The following is an 18,570-nucleotide window of genomic DNA, read 5'->3' on the forward strand; positions in this document are numbered from 1 at the left end:
TCGGAAGAGGTTGCTCAGAGTCTCAATGTTCTTCAGTCTGAAGCACAGAGAAACATTGAAAGGCGGGGTGAGCATCCTGGCCATTCTCACTCAGGGTCCTGGCCGCAAGCAGTGCAAAACGATCTTACCGGGCAGACACCTCCTCAATTCTCTCAAAGGTACGAGCTACCGCCAGGTAGGGGACCCTGCAGAGACAGAGAGGGGCTTATTCAACACGTATGGAATTGCCACATCCAGCATCTCACATAGCTCCCACCTGGCACCATAGGCTACAAGTGAGAACAGTGAGGAGCTGCAAGCCAGGACTCCTAAATTCTATCCCAGTTCTGGGAGGGGAACAGGGTTTCTTTAGCAAGTCCAGCTGGGGATCGCAACTAGGACTTCTGTGTCCTACTGCCACCTCTCTCACCAGCTTGCTGAATGTCTCTAGGCCAGTGATTCTCAACCACAGTGCCATGAAATCCTTCTAAGATTACCAAAGGATGCCATGTATCATTAGTATTGTTAGGTATGCAAGCATCTAAATAATTCACAAGATAAACCCAGAGATTTCAAATAGGAATCCATAGTGTTAAAAATGGTCTAACTTGTTGCAGCCTGAGTTCTTGCAACAGATTTGCTCTATTTTTTCCATAGCCAAAAAAAAAGGAATGAAAGTGAAGAGCTAGTATTTTCCAAAGAGTGTCTTGAGTCTAACAAGACTGTGAGAAGCATTGTTCTAGGACATTGCCCGCTCTTATGGAGTTAGTTATGCTGCAAACCCCCTCCCCAGTGAGGAGCTAGCTATTAGTATGTGCTGCAGTGAATGTAACATCTCAGGAAGCTTAGACTGAGCCATGCCAGCAGCCAAGGTCTGAGCACCTCTGGCTGTACAGTAGGGCACTCAAGGGTAAAGCCTAGTATTCCAAGTTGCTCAGTTAGGAGTGAAGGGGGAACAGCCCTGATGTGATACAGAGGAGCTCTATTATATGGCAAGGGGAAACCCTTACACATGGCCAAATAACCCTTGGTCCACAAAGGGGCATTCACACAGGGAGATATGCTCTCTCCTCACCTCTGCCCAGGACCCCAGCAGGCATCCTGGACAGGGTGGTAGCTGCTCTTCGAAGGATTGTACTCCACAGGATCCAGCAGCACAGCAGCCTCAGAAGAACTGGAGGGACACATAGCCAAAGAAAGAAGTCCACCAGTAGCAGCATACAGACACCTTCAATGTAGTCCCTACCCCATACATTGCACCACACAGACAGACAGGGCCACACACACACCAACCCACCAGCCTAGGCAGACAGGCAGAGCTCAACATGCCCATCACCCCTGCACTGAGCAGAATGACCTCCCATCTCCCTGTACCAGTCAAGCACACAAGGGCAGGTAACATGCCTCCACCGCATCAGTGAGAAAACCAATCAGTTGGGGAAGTTATAGTATCACAGGGAGCTTAGTAGGCAGACCTGGACCTCCCCTCCTAAGGTGTAGGGATGGAGGGAAAAGCTCTCCTGCATATGCAGAGGCTTTGTCTGGCAGCAGAACTACCCTTTGGCAGAGTTTGCTGCCCCCATCCTCCCTACTGGTGGTAGGGACTCAACGCCCCCAGCTTCCTACCTGGTATTCATCTGGTTGCCCTGCTTGCCACTTGCTGCAGCAGAGCCCTTCAGGACAGAAGACTTATCCGTTGTGGTGGCTGCACTAGCTTCTCCTGTCTCTGTCTTTGCCAATGGTGCCTTCCTGGGGGCTGGTTGAAATTTAAAAGAACCACAGACAGAAAGGTACTAATTACAAACAGCAAAAAAACCCACATATCTGTTAGATACATGTACAGCTGTGGGGATCTGTCCACAACCCTCCCTTCCCTAGATCCACCCACCTTGGGGCCATGTGGGGTCTGCCTCCTAATACTGGTGCTTAGGACAATGGCTGAGGCCGCTGATTTGAGCCAGCATATCATATTAGCTATGCATGGCCTGGTCCAGAGCAGAGGAGGAGCTCATTGTCCATGAGGATTTCTGATCATTCAGGAGATCCCCTTGCTCAAAAAAGAGAGGCCACACTGACTCAGACTACAGGTCCCTCTAGCTGTGTCCTATCTCCCAGTGGCAGAGAGTAGATGTTAAAAGAAAGAGGCTCTCTCTTTATGCAAAGTCTATCCAGACTGTCAGGGGAGAGAGGTAGGGAAGGGACCAGCTTCCAGCATATAGGTACTTCAAAGTCCCAATTTTGAGGCTGCAACCCTAACTGTCATGTCACTGCTAGGTCTAGCCTGCATGAATCTCTGCACTATTCTTTTGAACCTAGTTAAATGATCAGTTTCCACAGCACCTTGCAGCAAGGAGTTCCACAGTTGCATGAAAAAGAATTTTAAACTTGCTAAGTAATAGTTTCATTGCATATTCCCTACTTCTAATATGGTGAGAAAAAGTAAATCCCAATTTACTTTTACTATGTCATTCATGATTTTATCGACCCGTCACATGCCTCCTGTTCAGTCATCTTTCCTCTAAGCTGAAAACCTCCACACTATTTAGTCTCTCTCATTATAGATGCTTCTCCATGCCCATGATCATCACAGCTACCTTTCTCTGGAGTTTTTGGAGGTAGGGAGGACTAAAACGACAGGCAGTATCCAAAATGTGGGTGCACCATAAATGTATACAGTGGCATAAATCCCATTCTTAATTTGTTTTCAATACCCTTCCTAATCAATTCCTAACATGCCCTGTTTGTCTGCCACTGAACATTAGGCTCATGTATTCACTGAACTCTCACTGCACCAGGCAACCCTGCCCAGTCTTTACGCAAAAAGGCTGGTCCCTGCCCTCCTGCCACCCCTCAACACCAACAGGTATCAGACCCCACATGTCAGTGGCTGTGGGTTGGTAGGCTGCCTTGGTCCTTATCTCCCTATGTTTGGACAGCATGTTGTGGGCCTGCAGCTCAGAGTGCCACAGCTCTGCAGGTAGCACAATCTCATCAGGGACCATGTATCACACTAAAGAAGCTCCATCAGCAGCATTGAGGCTGAGTTGCCCTTGTATCATGCATTGAGGCTGAGTTGCCCTTGGTCACAGCCTGGCTCTGGAGAGTGGTATTGTAGCTTTCCTTTTTCACTCTTCCTAGCACTTTAGAAGCCACACTGACTAGTTTTACAAAGGAGGTTCCTACATGGGAGAGCCTGGATTGTGGTGGATCTGACCTTCAACATACAGACTGGTTCTACCCGGAGCTAACCTATCTGAGAAGAAGATACAGTGCAGCCACACTGTACAAAGAACTGGAAACAGGGAAGAGGAGGATTACATCTGCCCTGGGCTCTACCTACTCCCAGCTGGAGAAAATCCTTGGGGCTGTGCCACACTCCCTGCTCACTCACCACCTTAGGCCAAGGATCCCCAATTCAGGCTGGGTCTGAGCCACAAGTACACTTACCAAAGAAGTTGGAGATGGCTCTGCTGGGCTTGGAAGGCTCAGATTTCTTCTGGGCTGCTGCTTCTCCTCCAGTTTTGTCAATTTTGTCCTTGTTACCAGCTGCTTCCCCTGAGGTGCCCTTACCCTTGGTTAACTCTTCCTCTGAACTCTGCCCTTTCACCTCTTGCATCTCCATAGACTCTGCTGCAACCTTTGCTCTCTCACCAGTCTCATCTTTTGGGTCTAAAGCAGGGGAAGAGGCCCAAAGCACATTAGGTATGCCATCCCCAGGAAGGGACCCACAATCCCAGGAAGACCAGTAGCCAGGTTCTCCCAGCTGCAAACAGTAGCCTGCTGCTACAACCAGGACTGCCTCTCAGTCAAGAAATTAAGAATCAGATGAGACCATAGGTACATCCTGCCCAGACCTTTGCCAGGGGTTGCCACCACTCCCTCCGCAGCTGCTGCTGGAGCTGGGCAGGGAGCAGCAGGAGCCTGAGGAGCTGCAGTAAGCTTCTGATTTCCACCACCACCTTTTACTGGACCTACAGGCCCCTATTCTCAGGGGAAGAGGGGACTTCCCACCTCACCACCACCAGCTACCACCTGGTGCTGCCTGCAGCGAGAAGACCACACAACACCAGTGGGGCCCCTTCAGCACCACCACCTGCCTGCTAGCTGCTCCAGCAGCACCTGCCTGTGTCTACCTCCTGTGGTGAGACCTGTGCTCTACTCCTCCTCTCCCAGTGTTTGTGATTAACTGAGTAAGCCAGCAGCATTCTTCTGCTTTCCTCCTGAGTGTCCTTGCTTGTCTTTTTGTGTTTCCCCCACCCCTACCAGTCCCAGCCTCTCACCTGCACGCCACATAGCCCCCAACCCAGTGCAGCTGGAGGAAGCACCCTGGACCCCCTGCAGCAAGACACCTTCTTTTCCCCAGGCAGAAGAGGAAGCTCACAGCTCCTCCTCTTGCACACCACCCAACCCCTTACCACCTAGCCTCCTATGGCAGGGCAAGAATGACAGCCCCCAACCAGGCAGATGCCAATGACCAGGGGGTGAGAGCCTGCAAAGCCAGGGGGCTCCCCCTGGCCAGTCTTCCCCAGAGGCCCCCAAATCCAACCAAGGCAGAGGAAAGGGCAAAGCCTCCTCTTCCTCCTTCTCCACAGGGGGTGGAAAGGATAAAGGGCCTGCAAAGAAAGTCCAATTAGCAACACCTGCAGGGAAAACCCACACCAGCTTAGCAGAAGCCCTGCCCACTCAGCATTCCCCCAGCTCTGCAAGCCCAGTTGCTCAGCCCAGCAGCTGGAGCTACGCCCAGGTGGCTGCAGGAAAACCTGCAGCCTCAGAGCCTGGGCCCTCCATTGCCTCTGTCCATACCACCTCAGGCCCCCTCCCCAACATTAGCAGTTGCAACAGGGCACAAGTCCCATGGTCCTGCTGAGGTTCTGGCTGCACTTCTCCCCTCACTTTTTTTTCTTATGAACTTCCCATCCGTCACCCCACCATATCCTGGGACCTCCTAGTCAACCTCCTCTTGGCTCTGGCCATGCTGGCCATCTATAAGACCAGGAAGGAGGCTCTGGCTGGGAGGAACCAGGGTGAGTGTAGGGCTGTCTTCCTGGCATTTCTCCACCCAAATCTCCAGAGACACGTGTCTGGTTCCAGTGACTCCCTCGACTCGCTCAGGGGGCAGTGGGCGCTGGCCAGTGTGCTCTGCTCAGTGCCTCCTTTCGAATCCCATATTACTAATCTGTGATTTCACTCCCATTCGTTGCATAAAAGCTGGCATTTTGTGCATGGGTCACCATGACCCACAACATGGGCTGGAAAATTGACCCATATGCTTCCAGGCCCCAGCACAGCTCCTGATCCCGTGTCAGCTGGCCTACACAGAAGCAGAGGATGGGTCTGCCCTGGCCTGCACAGGAATTTCATCCATCACAACCAGACCCCTTGGGTGGCTCCTAGTTTTCTTTTTTGTTGTCTTAAGTAATTAGTTGATATGCCCTCAGTGGCCTCCCTTCTTAAAGGAAGCTTATAGTATTTCATGGTGAGCCACGGTTCATGAACCCGTGCCACATCAGATAGGCCTGTGTCACACAGTGGCAGAAAAGATGCTGAAAGAGAGAGCAAACTGGGTATGACCAAGGTTTTCTTCCCCACTGGACTGCTCTCACTTGCAGCCACCAGCAATTAAGGTCTAGGAAGTTTTAATTCAGAGACTACATCCCTAACTCCAGTGCTCAATAGCTACATAGCCCCTTTCCTCCAAGAATGTGTTCAATGCCTCTTGGAATCTGGCTAAACAGTCAGCTTCCACAACATCTGGTGGCAATGAGATCCACAGCTAGAGGAATGGTATAGAAGTAGAGACTCATGCACAAGGGACAGGCCCAACCAGGCAGAAACAGCTGCCTTCCCTGTGGTGTCATTGGCAGCAGGACCATGAGATACACACACATGCAAGGATGAGACCAGGAGCTCCCAGTCCGCACTCACCTGGCTCTTCTCTCAATCTTTTGGCGACTGGTTCTTTGGGGTGGCCATTCTCTCTGCTTGTCGCCATCTCTATTTTGCTTCTGGGCATCTGCTTGCGAGCTAGTAGCAGGGAAGAGGTAGAGGTTAGAGCTGTCTGCCTACAGGCCATTAGGAGGAACCCCTTGGACCCACCCCAGCCTTTGACTCAGTACAAGCCATGAGAGAAAGAGGCCACAAGACTTGAACTAGTCAAAACAATTAACTGGGCAGGGGCAGACCCAAGACCTATAACAAGACCACTCCTCTGTAAGGTACCAATATCACATTTCCCTCCATCTAAGGCTGAGGGGGCCCTGTGGGCTCAGACCAGCCCCAGGACTTGGCACTCAGAAAGGCAAAGCCTCACTCCCACCTCACCCCAACAGAAAGGTTTCTGGAAACCCTTGTGTACACAACAAGAGAGACCAGGCTGCCATTAGCTTTACTGACTGGCAGCCTCCAGTGGCTGGGATCCACTCATAAAATCCACACAAGGGCCAGGCATGTCTGTACAGTACAAGGGAGTAAAAGCACACAGGCCTCACAGATGGAGAGACAGAGGGCATGGGAGGGGAGAAGGGATGTGCTAACTACCTCTGTGAAGCAGCTCATGCACAGGAGGCAATTCAAAGTGGTGATCCTGGGAGCCCCAGGAGGTTTTTAAGTCACAATGTGGTAGGCATGGCCTCTGGCAGTGCTGAAAAACAGCATGAGCATGGGAAACTAGGAAGAGTGCAATCACGTCTGCAAATGTTCTATATTCCTTGGTTTACTTGCTGGTATTATCACATTTAACTACACAAACTGAATCAGAGCCATTAGGAGGGCAAACAGAAAACAAAACCTGAAACCAAAATAATAGCTTGAGACTAGTGGTGCACAGATAGTTTTTTTGGGCTGATACCAATGGCCAATTTTTAATGTGCCATATCTGCCGATACCAATCTGATAGCCTGGCAGGATAGAGTGCGGCATCCAACTGGTAAGTCTGTAGGACGCAAAGAGACAGGGGGAGGGAAGGGGCATGTTGTGGGGGCAGACCAAGGTCCCGCAGCGTGGGAGGGAGTGGGGCTGGTGCTGGGGCAGGTGCTGCCCAGCCGGGGCATGGCACAGGGCAGAGCCGCAGCTCATAGTTTCATAGTTGGTAGGGTTGGAAGGGACCTGAGCAAATCATCAAGTCTGACCCCCTGCCATGGCAGGAAAGAGTACGAGGGTCAAATGACCCCAGCCAGTTGTTTATCCAGCCTCCTTTTAAAGACCCCCAGGGTAGGAGCCAGCACCACTTCTCTTGGAAGTTGGTTCCAGATCCTAGCCACCTTGACAGTAGCGCCTCCTGTTATCTAGCCTGAATCTACTCTCTGCCAGCTTGTGACCGTTATTTTTTGTCACTCCTGGGAGTGCTTGGGGGAACAGGGACGCCTTGGGGGAACAGGGCCTCCCCCAGTGCCTGCTGGTCCCCCCTGACTAGTTTGTAAATGGCTACTAGATCCCCCAATAGCCTTCTCTTGTGGAGGCTGAACAGGCTCAGGTCCCTTAACCTCTCCTCATATGGCCTGCCCTGCTGTCCCCTGATCATGGAGATGGCCCTCCTCTGGACCCGCTCCAAGTTGTCCACATCCCTCCTGAAGTGCGGCGCCCAGAACTGGACGCAGTACTGCAACTGCGGCCTGACCAGTGTCGCATAAAGGGGGAGGATCACCTCCTTGGACCTGCTTGAGATGCATCTGTGGATGCATGACAATGTATGGCTGGCCTTCCTGACTGCATCCCCATACTGTCGGCCCACATTCATCTTGGCCTCAATAAGGATTCCAAGATCCTTCTCTGCCTCTGCACTGAGAAGGCAGTTCCCAGCCTGTAGGTATGCTGCCGGTTCTTCCTCCCCAGGTGCAGTACCTTGCACTTGTCAGTGTTGAAACCCATCCTGTTCTCATCCACCCACCCCTGTAACCTGTCTAGGTCCGATTGCAGCCTATTCCTCCCTTCTAGCGTGCCCAGTTCTCCCCACATCTTAGTGTCATCCGCAAATTTGAACAGGGTGCTTTTTACCCCCTCATCCAAGTCGCCGATGAGGATGTTGAACAGTGTGGGCCCAAGGATTGAGCCCTGGGGGACCCCACTGCCCACATCCCTCCAGGTCAAATAAGACCCATCCAGCACCACTCTCTGGGTGCAGCCCTCCAGCCAGTTAGTGACTCATCTGACTGTGTAGGCATCAACACCACAGTCCCCTAATTTTTTAATGAGAATGGGGTGAGAGACAGTGTCGAAGGCCTTTCTAAAGTCCAGAAAGACTATATCCACCGTGACACCTGCATCCAGGGATTTTGTGACCTGGTCATAGAAGGCCACCAGGTTGGTCTGACAGGACCTGCCTCTAATGAACCCATGCTGGTTGCCCCTAAGCATAGTCTCCCCTGCTGGCCCTTAGTGGACATGCACCAGGATAATTTTCTCAAAAAGCTTCCTCAAGACCGAGGTAAAACTAACAGGCCTATAGTTTCCTGGGTCCTCCTTCCTCCCTTTTTTGAAAATGGGAACCACATTGGCCCTTTTCCAGTCCTCTGGCACACCACCAGAGCACCATGAGTGCTCGTAAAGCCGTGCCGAAGGTCCCGCAATAACCTCTGCTAGTTCCCTCAGCACTCTGGGGTGGAGATCGTCAGGACCTGCTGATTTAAATACGTCCAGTCCCTCCAGAAGTTCCCTGACTAGGTCCTCGCTGACCCTAGCCCTGGGTGTGCCTCCCACAGGGCCTACGGGGGTCCCAGTGGGGGGGATGACCAGGTCCCTACTCAGGAAAATGGATGACCAGGTCCATACTCATCTAGGGGGCGAGGTGGGGTAGGCAGCTCCCGCCACTGCATGTACCCTGGGAGGGCATGGGGGCCACGTACCCTCCGGATTTGTGTATGGGGCGAGGAAGGGCTTCCACTGTGGACTGGGGTGGGGGCAGCACTGGGCTCTACCCAGCGGGGAGGGCTGCACTCGGGGCAGGCAGTGACTGAGGCACTGATGGGGTTGCTATGGTAAATTTTGGGGTGGCTGTAGCCTACCCGGAACGTAGCCCTGGCCCAGCCCCTCCAAGGCCCTTCCTTCCCGATCTACAAGAGTGAGAAGAAGGTGGCCTATCATGAGAGCGGTATGACGTGCTATCAGCTCCAGCTCTCTAAGGGGGTGCTGGGAAGAGTCAATGTTGTATCCAGTCTGCAAGGGAGTGGACTGCAAAGGTCCCCCCTAGTAGAAGGGCAAGTAGAGAAAATGCCTATGAAGAGATATGCATCACTTGCCCCAACCCTCAGACCTGGGTAGGGCCCTCACCAGTCCTGCGCCTGGGGATGTCAGAGTGGGTGGTGTCAGTCCCATCAGAACTGTTTTTAGCAGACTGGCTGCTGCTTGGTGACGGGCTGTCTGCAGAGAGCTCAGACTGAGCAGGGTGCACCAGCTCCTGAAAGACAAACTCCAAGAGTATTACAGGCAGGGTCAGAGCCCCATCAAGGCCCACCCAACTACTTCATTCTCCCTGGGCTCCAAGTAGCCAGTATGCAATGCTGACAACAACTGGGTGATGGCATCAGACAGGCAGCAGTACTCAGCCCGAGGGAAGAGCATTAAGCATTAGGATGGTGTCCATGGGTGAAGAGGGTGTTCTGAAGAAGCCTGGGAGAGGTGTGGGGGAAGCTGCCATCTGAAGGCCAGTGTCTGAAGGGACAGGGGTAACCTCAGTAGCTCACTACAGGAAAAACAGCTATAGTCACCCAGAGGCAAAGACACTTTTTGCTATGTATCTAAAGCAGGTGTGGGCAAAATATGGCCCATGGGCCAAATCCAGCTCACGGATGGACTTTATTTGGCTCACAGCAGTTCCCTCAGTCCTATCTGGCCTAGGCGCTATCCAGCCCATGAACGCACCCCGTCATCCCAGGGCACGCGGTTGTGCTGGGGCAGCTCCGTGACTGGACTGCATTCTGGGCAGCCCAGGCACTGGTGGCTCCTTCTGGCTACCACTGCTGCTGGCCCAAGTCCCATGGTATTGACAGGGCCCCCCCAAGCACAGCCCAGCTTATGCCCAGCCTGCCCTGTGCCCACTCCAGCAGAGCTCCAGACCTCAGCCTATGGTCCGGCACAGCCCTGACCCTGGCCTGCCTCATGTCTGCTCTGGACCACCAACCCACACTGAGCAGAAGCTGCTCCTGGGCACTGGTGGGGAGAAGCCACAGGGCACATGGGATCTGGGCCGTTTTGGGGGATGTGGGGTGCTGATCTGAACAGTTCCCCAGAACTGCCTCTGTGGCCCACAGGCCCAAATAATGGCCCACACTGATCTAAAGAGTAGCAGCTCCCTCCCCACTCAGTTTACCCAGAACAACATGCACTCCAGAGCTTGGAGAGCCAGCAGCAGAACAGGCACTAAGAGGAGGGATAGGGGGAGTCAGGGTGCACTGGTACGTTGAACAAAGGGTCTGGGGGAAAGCAAGGCACAGGAGAGGCCCAGTACACTGACAGGAGGTTACCTGCTTGCTGCTGGCTTTCTTAGGAGTCTCAACCTGCATCTGCCCCTCCTCCGCTATGACTGCTGGCTCAGGCTCCTCCTCTTCACTGTCACTCTCAATGATTCGGCGCAAGGACCTCTTGCCTATAGGCTTCACTGGAGAGTTTGCACAGTGACCAAGACCATTGCTCTGCTTCTCAGCCTTCTCTGGCATCCTGCAATGCAGACAGCCTTCAGAAAGCAAGGCCCTAGGATTCATACCAACTGTGCCCCTCAACCCGAGCAGCACTCTCCATGAACTGCATAAAAGCTGGCCTTCTATGCATGGGCCGCCATGACCCACCCCATGGGTTGGAAAACTGATCTGATCCATATGCCTCCAGGCCCCAGCACAGCTCCTGATCCCCCAACAGCTGGCCTACACAGAAGCAGAGGATGGGTCTGCCCTGGACTGCACAGGAATTCCATCCCACATAACCAGACCCTTTGGGTGGCTCCTAGCACTCAACCCGCTAGAGGCACTCAGAGGTCAGGACTGAGAGGTCTGTACCTAGAACATAGGTATACAACCTGTAGATCTCAGCATACAACACAGCTGTAACTCCACAGCAGGTCTAAGTCTCCCCCTACTGCAAAGCAAACACAACAGAACTGCTCTGCATTCCCTGGCCCACAGCTAATAGTGCCACAGGAGCTTCTGCTGGAGGGCCTTCGGCCCCCAGGGAAGTGGAGGGGCCCTTCAGGTGACCATATATGACCCCCAAGCAGCAGCAGCAGCTGCTGGAAAAGCCCTGCAGCCTCAGGAAACAGTCTGAAATCTGGTGGTTTCAAGGAGACCCCAGAACTCACAAACACCTCCAGTGAACCACAGATGCAACAGCGCAGTCACAGACCTATAAAAGAGTCTCTGGAAAAGAGGCTACTCTCTGCTTCTACTCATAGGTCAGTGACAGCCCTGAGCCCAGGCACAGCCCACACCACCACATCCCTGGACTGACTGGGCTGCCTTGTTCTACTGGGGTATAAGTGGATGGGCCCAAAACCCAGGGTCCTGCGGTAACTCACTTTTTAGTCGCATGCTCATCTTCTAGAGGTCTGCTCTCCTCTGCCTTTGCTCCCTTCACAGGCTGGAAAAATGACCTGTCCAGACAGACAGAGATGCATGGCAAATCCCAGGATGGTGGGCCAGAAAGTCCCCTGCACAGGTGAAATCCCACATGTGGGCTCACTACCCCTCCTCCCCTACCACCTCGACACACACACTCAGGCTCCACCTTATGCAAGCTCCACATCGTGTTTGAACCCTGCAGGGCAGTGGTATGCACACGGCATGACTGGAATTTTGGGATTCCTCTCTAACTTTCTGTGGTGCTGCCCCATCAGGCAAAGTCCTGGCATGCTCAATGCCTGCACCACATGGTGAAGAGGACAGCAAAATGCTAAGACGGGAAAGGCAAAATACATCCTGTAGGCTGCATCCAGCCTGCCAGGCACTTTCATCCAGGCCGCAGAGCTCACCAATGAATTGTACCCTGCCCAAGCTTTCCGGTAAGGGTACGAGTGAGGCGCCCACATATATACAACCCCCAACATACTCTATTGCGTCTTGTTCTCACCCTCATGGGTGACAGGGCCCAGACAACATACAGCTCCTGGGTGGGGCTGCTGCGGCTGCTGCTGCAGCCACCTGGGACCTGCTCCACTTCCCCAGCCTCCCGCTCGCTCCAGGCAGCAGATAGGGAAGCGGCAGCGATGGGGTGGGAGGTGCAGTTCGGCGGAAGCATGGAGCTTGAGGCTGGCAGCAGGCAGGAGTGCTCGGGATGCTGGTGCCTGGTGGCACATGGCTCAGGCCAGCACTGCACATTGCGGCAAGGAGCACAGCCCCTGCTGGGCCATCTATCATCGGCACTCCCTGCCGCACACACACAACCCCTGCATTTGTACGACATGGGAGGGAGGCCCCACGCACTGGAGCCAGCTACCTTTTACAGCAGGAGGCAGGGAAGGCAATGGGCTCCAGTGCATGGGGCTTCCCTCCCATGCCTTGCGAGTGCAGGGGCTGCATGTGCATGGCAGAAGGTGCTGGCAATAGAAATGCCGAACAAGGGCTGCGGTCCTAGCCACAATGTGCAGTGCTGGCTGGAGCAAGGCATGAGCACCATGAGCACTCCTGCCTGTTGCTGTGCCATTGGGGGGACTGTGGGAGGATCCCCATCCCTCCACCTTCCCTCATACCCCACAAATGCCACAAACCCACACCCTGTCCCCACAACCCCTCCTCACAAACACACAGCTCCCCAATATGCCCTATGCTCCCCACACACACAGCCATACCCCCTCACAAACCCCCATACACCCCCCCCAAATCACACCTCCCACACACCCCCAACCACAATATACAAGACTAAGGATTTATTTTTTAGTTATTATGCAATCACTTCTATGTACAGTATGCAAACACAAATCATGATAATAATACTTGTCCCAGCCTATCTCCTGGCATGTGCTCCAGGAGCAGCCTCATGCCCACACCCATGCCGAGACAGCACTAGAGGGCACTGGGCCAGACAGGAAAAGGCTATTACTTACATAATGGAGCGCTGCATCTTGAAGGTGTGCAGGGGAGGGAGGAGAGAAAGCAGTCACAGTGTGGTCCAGCACACACCCTCAGAGCCCCTCCATTGCAGTTCCAGCTTGGGGCAAAAAAGAAAAAGCAGCAAGTGAGAGAGTACAGAAAGACTCTAAGTTGGCCCATGATGCCATTCAAGGCTCTCATACTGTTGGCCTGACACCTTGCTGGGATGCCCTCTGCTTTGCTCTCTCCTCTGGGGATTGATGGGCAAGGAACATCTGCCCCTGCCCCACAAGACCTAACAGCTCTATTCTCAAAGCAAGCCCCAAGAGAAAGCATCAGTCTAGAAAATGAACCTGCTGGAAAGAATGCTGGGGTATCCCCCAGAGCCAGCTGGTCTACTGGGGAACGGAGAACTGAAAGCCTAGACTCCAGGGCATGGGTAGGCAGGACCCAAACAACACACTTCTCCCAAAACCACTGGGGATTTGCAGCAGCTTGTGGTTGAGCCATCTGGAGCCCTGCAGCACCCCAACCCTGAAACCAGAAAATGCATGCTGCAGAAGACACCCCAGGGACCCTCTGAAGATTTGTGGGTTGCAGTCAGCTCTTGGGTTACCACAGCTCACTTTGCCCTGCCCCACACCAGGGTACCACAATGACTAGATACCCTACATCCAGCCCTGGTGGCAAACCACACACCTGATAGGGCAGCTCTGAGCAGGGGCCTCTCCAGCAACCCAGGTAGGCCACCCTCAGCCCTCTACCACATGCACGGTTTTCAAAGCTCTGTTGCAAGCCAGACATCACAGGGCCTCAACATGTCTCCTGGGACAGATGGGGAAACAAGCAAGAAAGGAAGGTAGAAGCCACACTGAGACCATAGGGGTAAAATCTCTCTCCCTTGCTAAATACTAGGCCACCCTCCCTTGGAGAAAGTCCTGTCAGCTAAGCTGCAGTCCTTGCTCCAAGTCTATTGGATGCAGATGTTACAAGGTAGATTGATTTAAAACAGGGGTGTCATGGATATAACCTGCAGAGCCCCATGATCTAGTCACAGTTCTGCCTAAGGGTCTCAAACTGGTTTGCATGCCACGTGTAGCATGTGCCAGCCTCAGCCTCGTGCACTGCATGCAGTACATGAAGCCGGTCTGGCACACATTGCACACAACATGTGAAGCCAGTCTAGCACATATGCTGTATGTAGCATCTGCCCTGGACCAGCTTCATACACTTCCCCAGACAGAGTCTGTACACTGCATGTGGCCCATGTACCTGCGTGAAACATGTGCCAGACCAGCTCTGCACACTGCCCACGGGGCTGGTCTAAAGCAAGCTGGTTTGCATGAAGCATGCAGGGCTGGTCCAGGGAGCAAACTGCACGCGGTACCTGCACCAGACCAGCCCTTGCGCACTGGATCCAGCACACAGAGCCACTCTATAAGCCCGATCCAGCCCATGGACCAATCCCACATCCCTCACGCAGCCTATGAAGCCAAATGAGTTTGATGCTCCTGACTTTAAAAAAGGCAAATTAAATCACCAAATGGAAAGTCTCCACTAAAATCATCAATTCAGATCTGCTTTTCCATTTGAGTTATTTTGTAACAAAAAGTACATCTTCGTTTGCTATAATTCCTGCCTCCTCCCCCCCGACTATCACTGCTAAGAAAAGCTTTTTGAGTAGAGCCAGTTTACCTTTTGGCTACCTAAGTGTGACCAAAACCAGCCAGAAACAAGGGCCCGCGATCACAAAGTAGATCAGTAGTTTTCCATGAGCTGAAAAAAGTAAGTTTCCATACTGGATAGTCATAAATATTCATAGTTTGAATACTGATCTCATCTACAGGTAGGTAAGGAAAAGCTATAGAGGGAAATACGCAACCACCCAAATGGCCTCAGTGTGTGTGTTCAACAAGGTACGTAATGGGGTCTAACGGAGTCAGCGGTGGGATCTCAATACTTGCAATGACTGACAGCCTCTTGCACCCAATAGCTCATTCCCTGGGGTTCACCAAAAGATTAAACCCTCAAGGCAGCACACAGCATATTGTGTTACACTTAAAGAGCAGGGCTTCAACGAGTAAATGTTTATCTCAAAATTCTTCCTAAGTGGAGAAATGCATCCAGCCTTCAACCCAAGCTTTTTGATAGAGGCTCACTAAGTCAGCATTTATTTTTTTTGTTTAAAAAATAAAATAAAATAAGAGTAAGCCTCATATACTGCATTACAAAAAGAGCTCAACTTGAAACAAGTGCATTTTTAAATTAAACAAATTACAATATAAACAATAAAAAATTATTTATTTTCAATTGACATTTTTTCACACCATTTTTGCCAGGGGGGCTCTTAGTGAGGGTGGAAATAGCTTAATCGGTGTCGTCCCAATGGGGAGGTGAAGCTGACCTCTGGCTTCAAGAAGTGTCCAGAACAAACTGCTCCAAGTCAAGTGGATAGCTACAGAGAGCACGCAGCAGGCAGCAGCATTTTTGCCCTGAGACTGCAGGGTATGCATGACCTTTGTCCCATTTCATTGCACCTGACTGTGGAGGTTTACAGAAGCTTGCTGCTTTCTGACTATCTGGACCCCAGTGAGATCAGAGGGTAACAAGTATGACCAGCACCACACCAAATGATACCATAGGGGAAGGCCCATTTGTTATGTGAATAAACTGTGGGCATAGGCCCACACGGAAACAAGAAAGTTACACCTGTAGTCAGAGGGAGGTGACCAAAAGCACAAGGAGAGACCCCAGGGGACCACAGATGAAAAAACAGGGATGGGAGGTGGAGGGAGGGGTGGGGGTCTGAGGGTAGTCAGGAGCGCTCCAAAGGGTGAGCACCCACTGCCCTGCAAAGGTGCCCAAGGAGCCAGAGGATTCTGCCTCAAGTCAGCGAGCAGGAGAGAGCCAGGGAAACGGCCCCACGCTCACATGGGTCCCCCCGGCCGGAGCCTCCTTCCCGGTCTGGCAGAGGGCCCGGGCCCCCCAGCGGATGGGGAGCGCACAAGAGTAAAGGCGCGGGGAGAAGCGCCGCCAGAGCCGCAGCAGGAGCCTCTGGAGGCGGAGACTGATGCCAGAGGGGAAAGGAGAAAGCCCGGAGCTTGCCCCCTGGCTGGCACCGGGGATGCCGGGGCCCAAGGGTCGGGCGCTGAACCAGGGCCCCGAGGGGGGCGCCGGGCACGAGGCCGCGTGGGGAGGGGCCACTGTCCCCGGCACCCGCGAGCGGCCGTTCCCCGCGCAGCCCATCCCGCGGGTGGAGGGGGGGGAGCGGGAGCCGCGCGCCCGCGGTTACCTGGAAGCGCGCGCCCAGCCCCGGCCCGCGACCTTTTCGCGGGAAAAATCCAAGCCGAGTTCCGACAGGCTCCGAGCCTGCGTCACTACCGGGGCGTAACCCGGAAGCGAGTCCGGGTACAGGCTGAGGGCCGAGCGCCTGCTCCCGCGGCCTGCCGGGAAATGTAGTCTGGGTGGCGGCCGCGCCCCCGACACCGCGCGGGGGAACGGGCCCGGGGCTGCCACGCGCCGCCTCCGCGCACCCCAACCCCCGGGGTCTGCTTGGGGGCAGGAGGGGCGCGACTCGCCCCCCGTCTGCAGCAGGACGCGCCCCCTGGCTGGTGCGGGGCCCGTGGAGACCCGAGTCACACGGCGGGCCCGGCTCGGCCTAGCCCGGAGCGCACCAGAGGAGGGCCCGGTCTCTCCTCCAGACCGCAGGCGCAGGGGCTACTCCTTCTGGAACCACCTCTCAGCACCACGGATCTGTGATGCTGGGAGCACTTCCGGCAATCAACTCCCCCCACACAGCTCGCTTGTCCACCTGCCGCTCCTGGCTCCTTCAGCAGTGGCTGCCCCGGGCCCAGGGGGGCCTAGCACGTGGGAAGTGGGGCCACAGGGTCCTTAGGGAGCAGGGCAGGGTCAAAGAGGGGCGCCCCAGTGCGGAGGCGCATGGCAAAGATGTGGCGGCAGGGCAGCAGGGGGGAGGTGTGGATGGAGCAGCTGCAGTGGGTCAGTGCCTGATCCATGCAGAACTCAGACGGGCCGTCGTTGAGCCGGTAGCCCTCAGCCGTCTCCTGGCAGCTGTATAGGCTGTGCCGGGCAAACCCCAGCTCCTCCTCGATCAGGCCGGCGGGCTCAGGCTTGCACACAGAGCGGTAGCGAGCAGCCAACTCCTCCTCGTCCAGCTCTTGGTCTTCGGCTGTGGCTGTGCCACTAGCCTGCATGGCCGTAAGGTCCAGGATGCACTGTGCCACAGTCAGAGGGGGGCTGAGGGCCGAGAGCAGCCGGTGCTGGTGCTCCTTGAGCAGTTCACAAGCATTGACGTTGCAGGCAGTCTCAAAGGCCCAGAACTGCACCCACATCTCACTACGCGGCTGCCAGTGACGGCAGAAGTAGCGGACGAACCCATGGGGGAAGATGGCCTTCATTTCCTGCACTGCCTGATTGTAGGCAGCTGGCGACTTGGAGGAAGCCAGCTGGCAGAGCAGGGGCCAGATGCGTTCATCCTCTGCCACACCCAACTCCTGGGCCTTGTTGAACAGGGTCTCCAGCACCTGGGAGCGGCAGATCTGGACACGGGCATTAGGTAGCAGCTCCTTCACTGCTTCCAGGTTGGTGATTTCTATGCCCAGGGTGACACAGCGTACCTTGAACTTGACCTCAGGCACGCTCTGCACGAGAGAGGCCAGCGTGAAGCGCAGCAGGTCAGGCGTCTCCTTCCGTGTCAGGCAGTAAGTGCACTCATGTCCCCGACCAGTCCCATCCACACACAGCACTGTGTAGAGGTCGAACTCCTCATTAAGCCCAACCATGCGGTCAAAGAAGAGCATGAGTGGAAAGCGCTGGGCCAACACCATCATGCGTGAGGTCAGGAAGAAGATGGTCTTGACAATGACCTTGTCCTCCATGAAGACCAGCTTTACCTTGGCTCCAGGGTCACTGGCAAAAAGACTGTCTAGGCCATGGAGGACATCCAGCACACCATGGTCACGGCTCTTGCAGTAGGAGAGCAGGCGTCGCACATCCTGAGCGCCTACAAACTGCTTGGAGATCTTGTTGGTGGTGCGCACTGGCAGGCAGGAGTTGGCCATCAAGTAGCCCTTTTTGAAGTAGTAGGCAAACTCTATAGGACAGAGCGTGTGGTTGTGGGCCAGCTGGCACTCAGTGACAATCAGACGGTCCTTACTGGGGCTCATCTTGAGAACGATGCTGGCGCTACAGCCCTTCTGCTGACCCCTGCAGGCAAAGAGACAGTGCTAGGCACCCAGACACCAACATGAGAATCCCCTCAGGCTCCAGACACACAGCATCGTGCCTGGAGCCAGCAGAGCCCCTTTCTCTCCTTATGGCATGGAAACCACATCTCCCAGCCCACTGGGTGCCTGGCCTGCAGGACACTGCAGAACACTTGCTTTTATGTCCAGGTGGCATATAACCATGGACAGGAGGGCACTCTCACTGATAGGAGAGGTCAGTATGACAGGCTGAGGGTCACTAGGGCCTAACCCCCTGATGTGAGGTCACTCCACAGCACCATTCATGCCGTTCAAGTCACATGCAGGCCAGCTTGGGAGCTGTCACTGTTTCCCTA

General features: G+C 54.2%; 2 protein-coding genes across 10 annotated transcripts in view; both read right to left on the bottom strand.

The window, feature by feature from the left end:
• LIG1 (DNA ligase 1) overlaps window positions 1-16,814 on the bottom strand; it is a 25,412-nt gene extending 8,598 nt beyond the window's left edge. Inside the window, exons 1-12 of one of the 7 annotated variants that reach the window (XM_025212027.1) lie at window positions 16,282-16,808; window positions 13,004-13,107; window positions 11,689-11,853; window positions 11,480-11,554; window positions 10,437-10,629; window positions 9,244-9,382; window positions 5,905-6,003; window positions 3,427-3,648; window positions 1,606-1,735; window positions 1,055-1,153; window positions 129-185; window positions 5-37 (exon numbers count right to left, since the gene is read on the bottom strand). In XM_025212027.1, the coding sequence (XP_025067812.1) occupies window positions 5-37; window positions 129-185; window positions 1,055-1,153; window positions 1,606-1,735; window positions 3,427-3,648; window positions 5,905-6,003; window positions 9,244-9,382; window positions 10,437-10,629; window positions 11,480-11,554; window positions 11,689-11,853; window positions 13,004-13,020 (1,229 nt within the window). In that variant the 5' untranslated portion in view covers window positions 13,021-13,107; window positions 16,282-16,808. Of the gene's footprint in view, window positions 1-4; window positions 38-128; window positions 186-1,054; window positions 1,154-1,605; window positions 1,736-3,426; window positions 3,649-5,904; window positions 6,004-9,243; window positions 9,383-10,436; window positions 10,630-11,479; window positions 11,555-11,688; window positions 11,854-13,003; window positions 13,108-13,688; window positions 13,792-16,281 lie in introns of those variants that run through there. The other 6 variants (XM_025212029.1, XM_025212028.1, XM_025212033.1 and 3 more) reach the window with 6 other exon arrangements.
• LOC102382167 (uncharacterized protein ZSWIM9-like) overlaps window positions 16,814-18,570 on the bottom strand; it is a 7,951-nt gene continuing 6,194 nt past the window's right edge. For 2 of the 3 annotated variants that reach the window (XM_025212034.1, XM_014523079.2), the window contains one exon: window positions 16,814-18,215. In XM_025212034.1, the coding sequence (XP_025067819.1) occupies window positions 16,850-18,215 (1,366 nt within the window). In that variant the 3' untranslated portion in view covers window positions 16,814-16,849. Of the gene's footprint in view, window positions 18,236-18,570 lie in introns of all 3 variants that reach the window. The other variant, XM_025212035.1, reaches the window with a different exon arrangement.

The sequence above is a fragment of the Alligator sinensis genome, unplaced genomic scaffold (genome assembly GCF_000455745.1).
Source record: "Alligator sinensis unplaced genomic scaffold, ASM45574v1 scaffold1140_1, whole genome shotgun sequence".
Lineage (NCBI taxonomy): Eukaryota > Metazoa > Chordata > Crocodylia > Alligatoridae > Alligator > Alligator sinensis.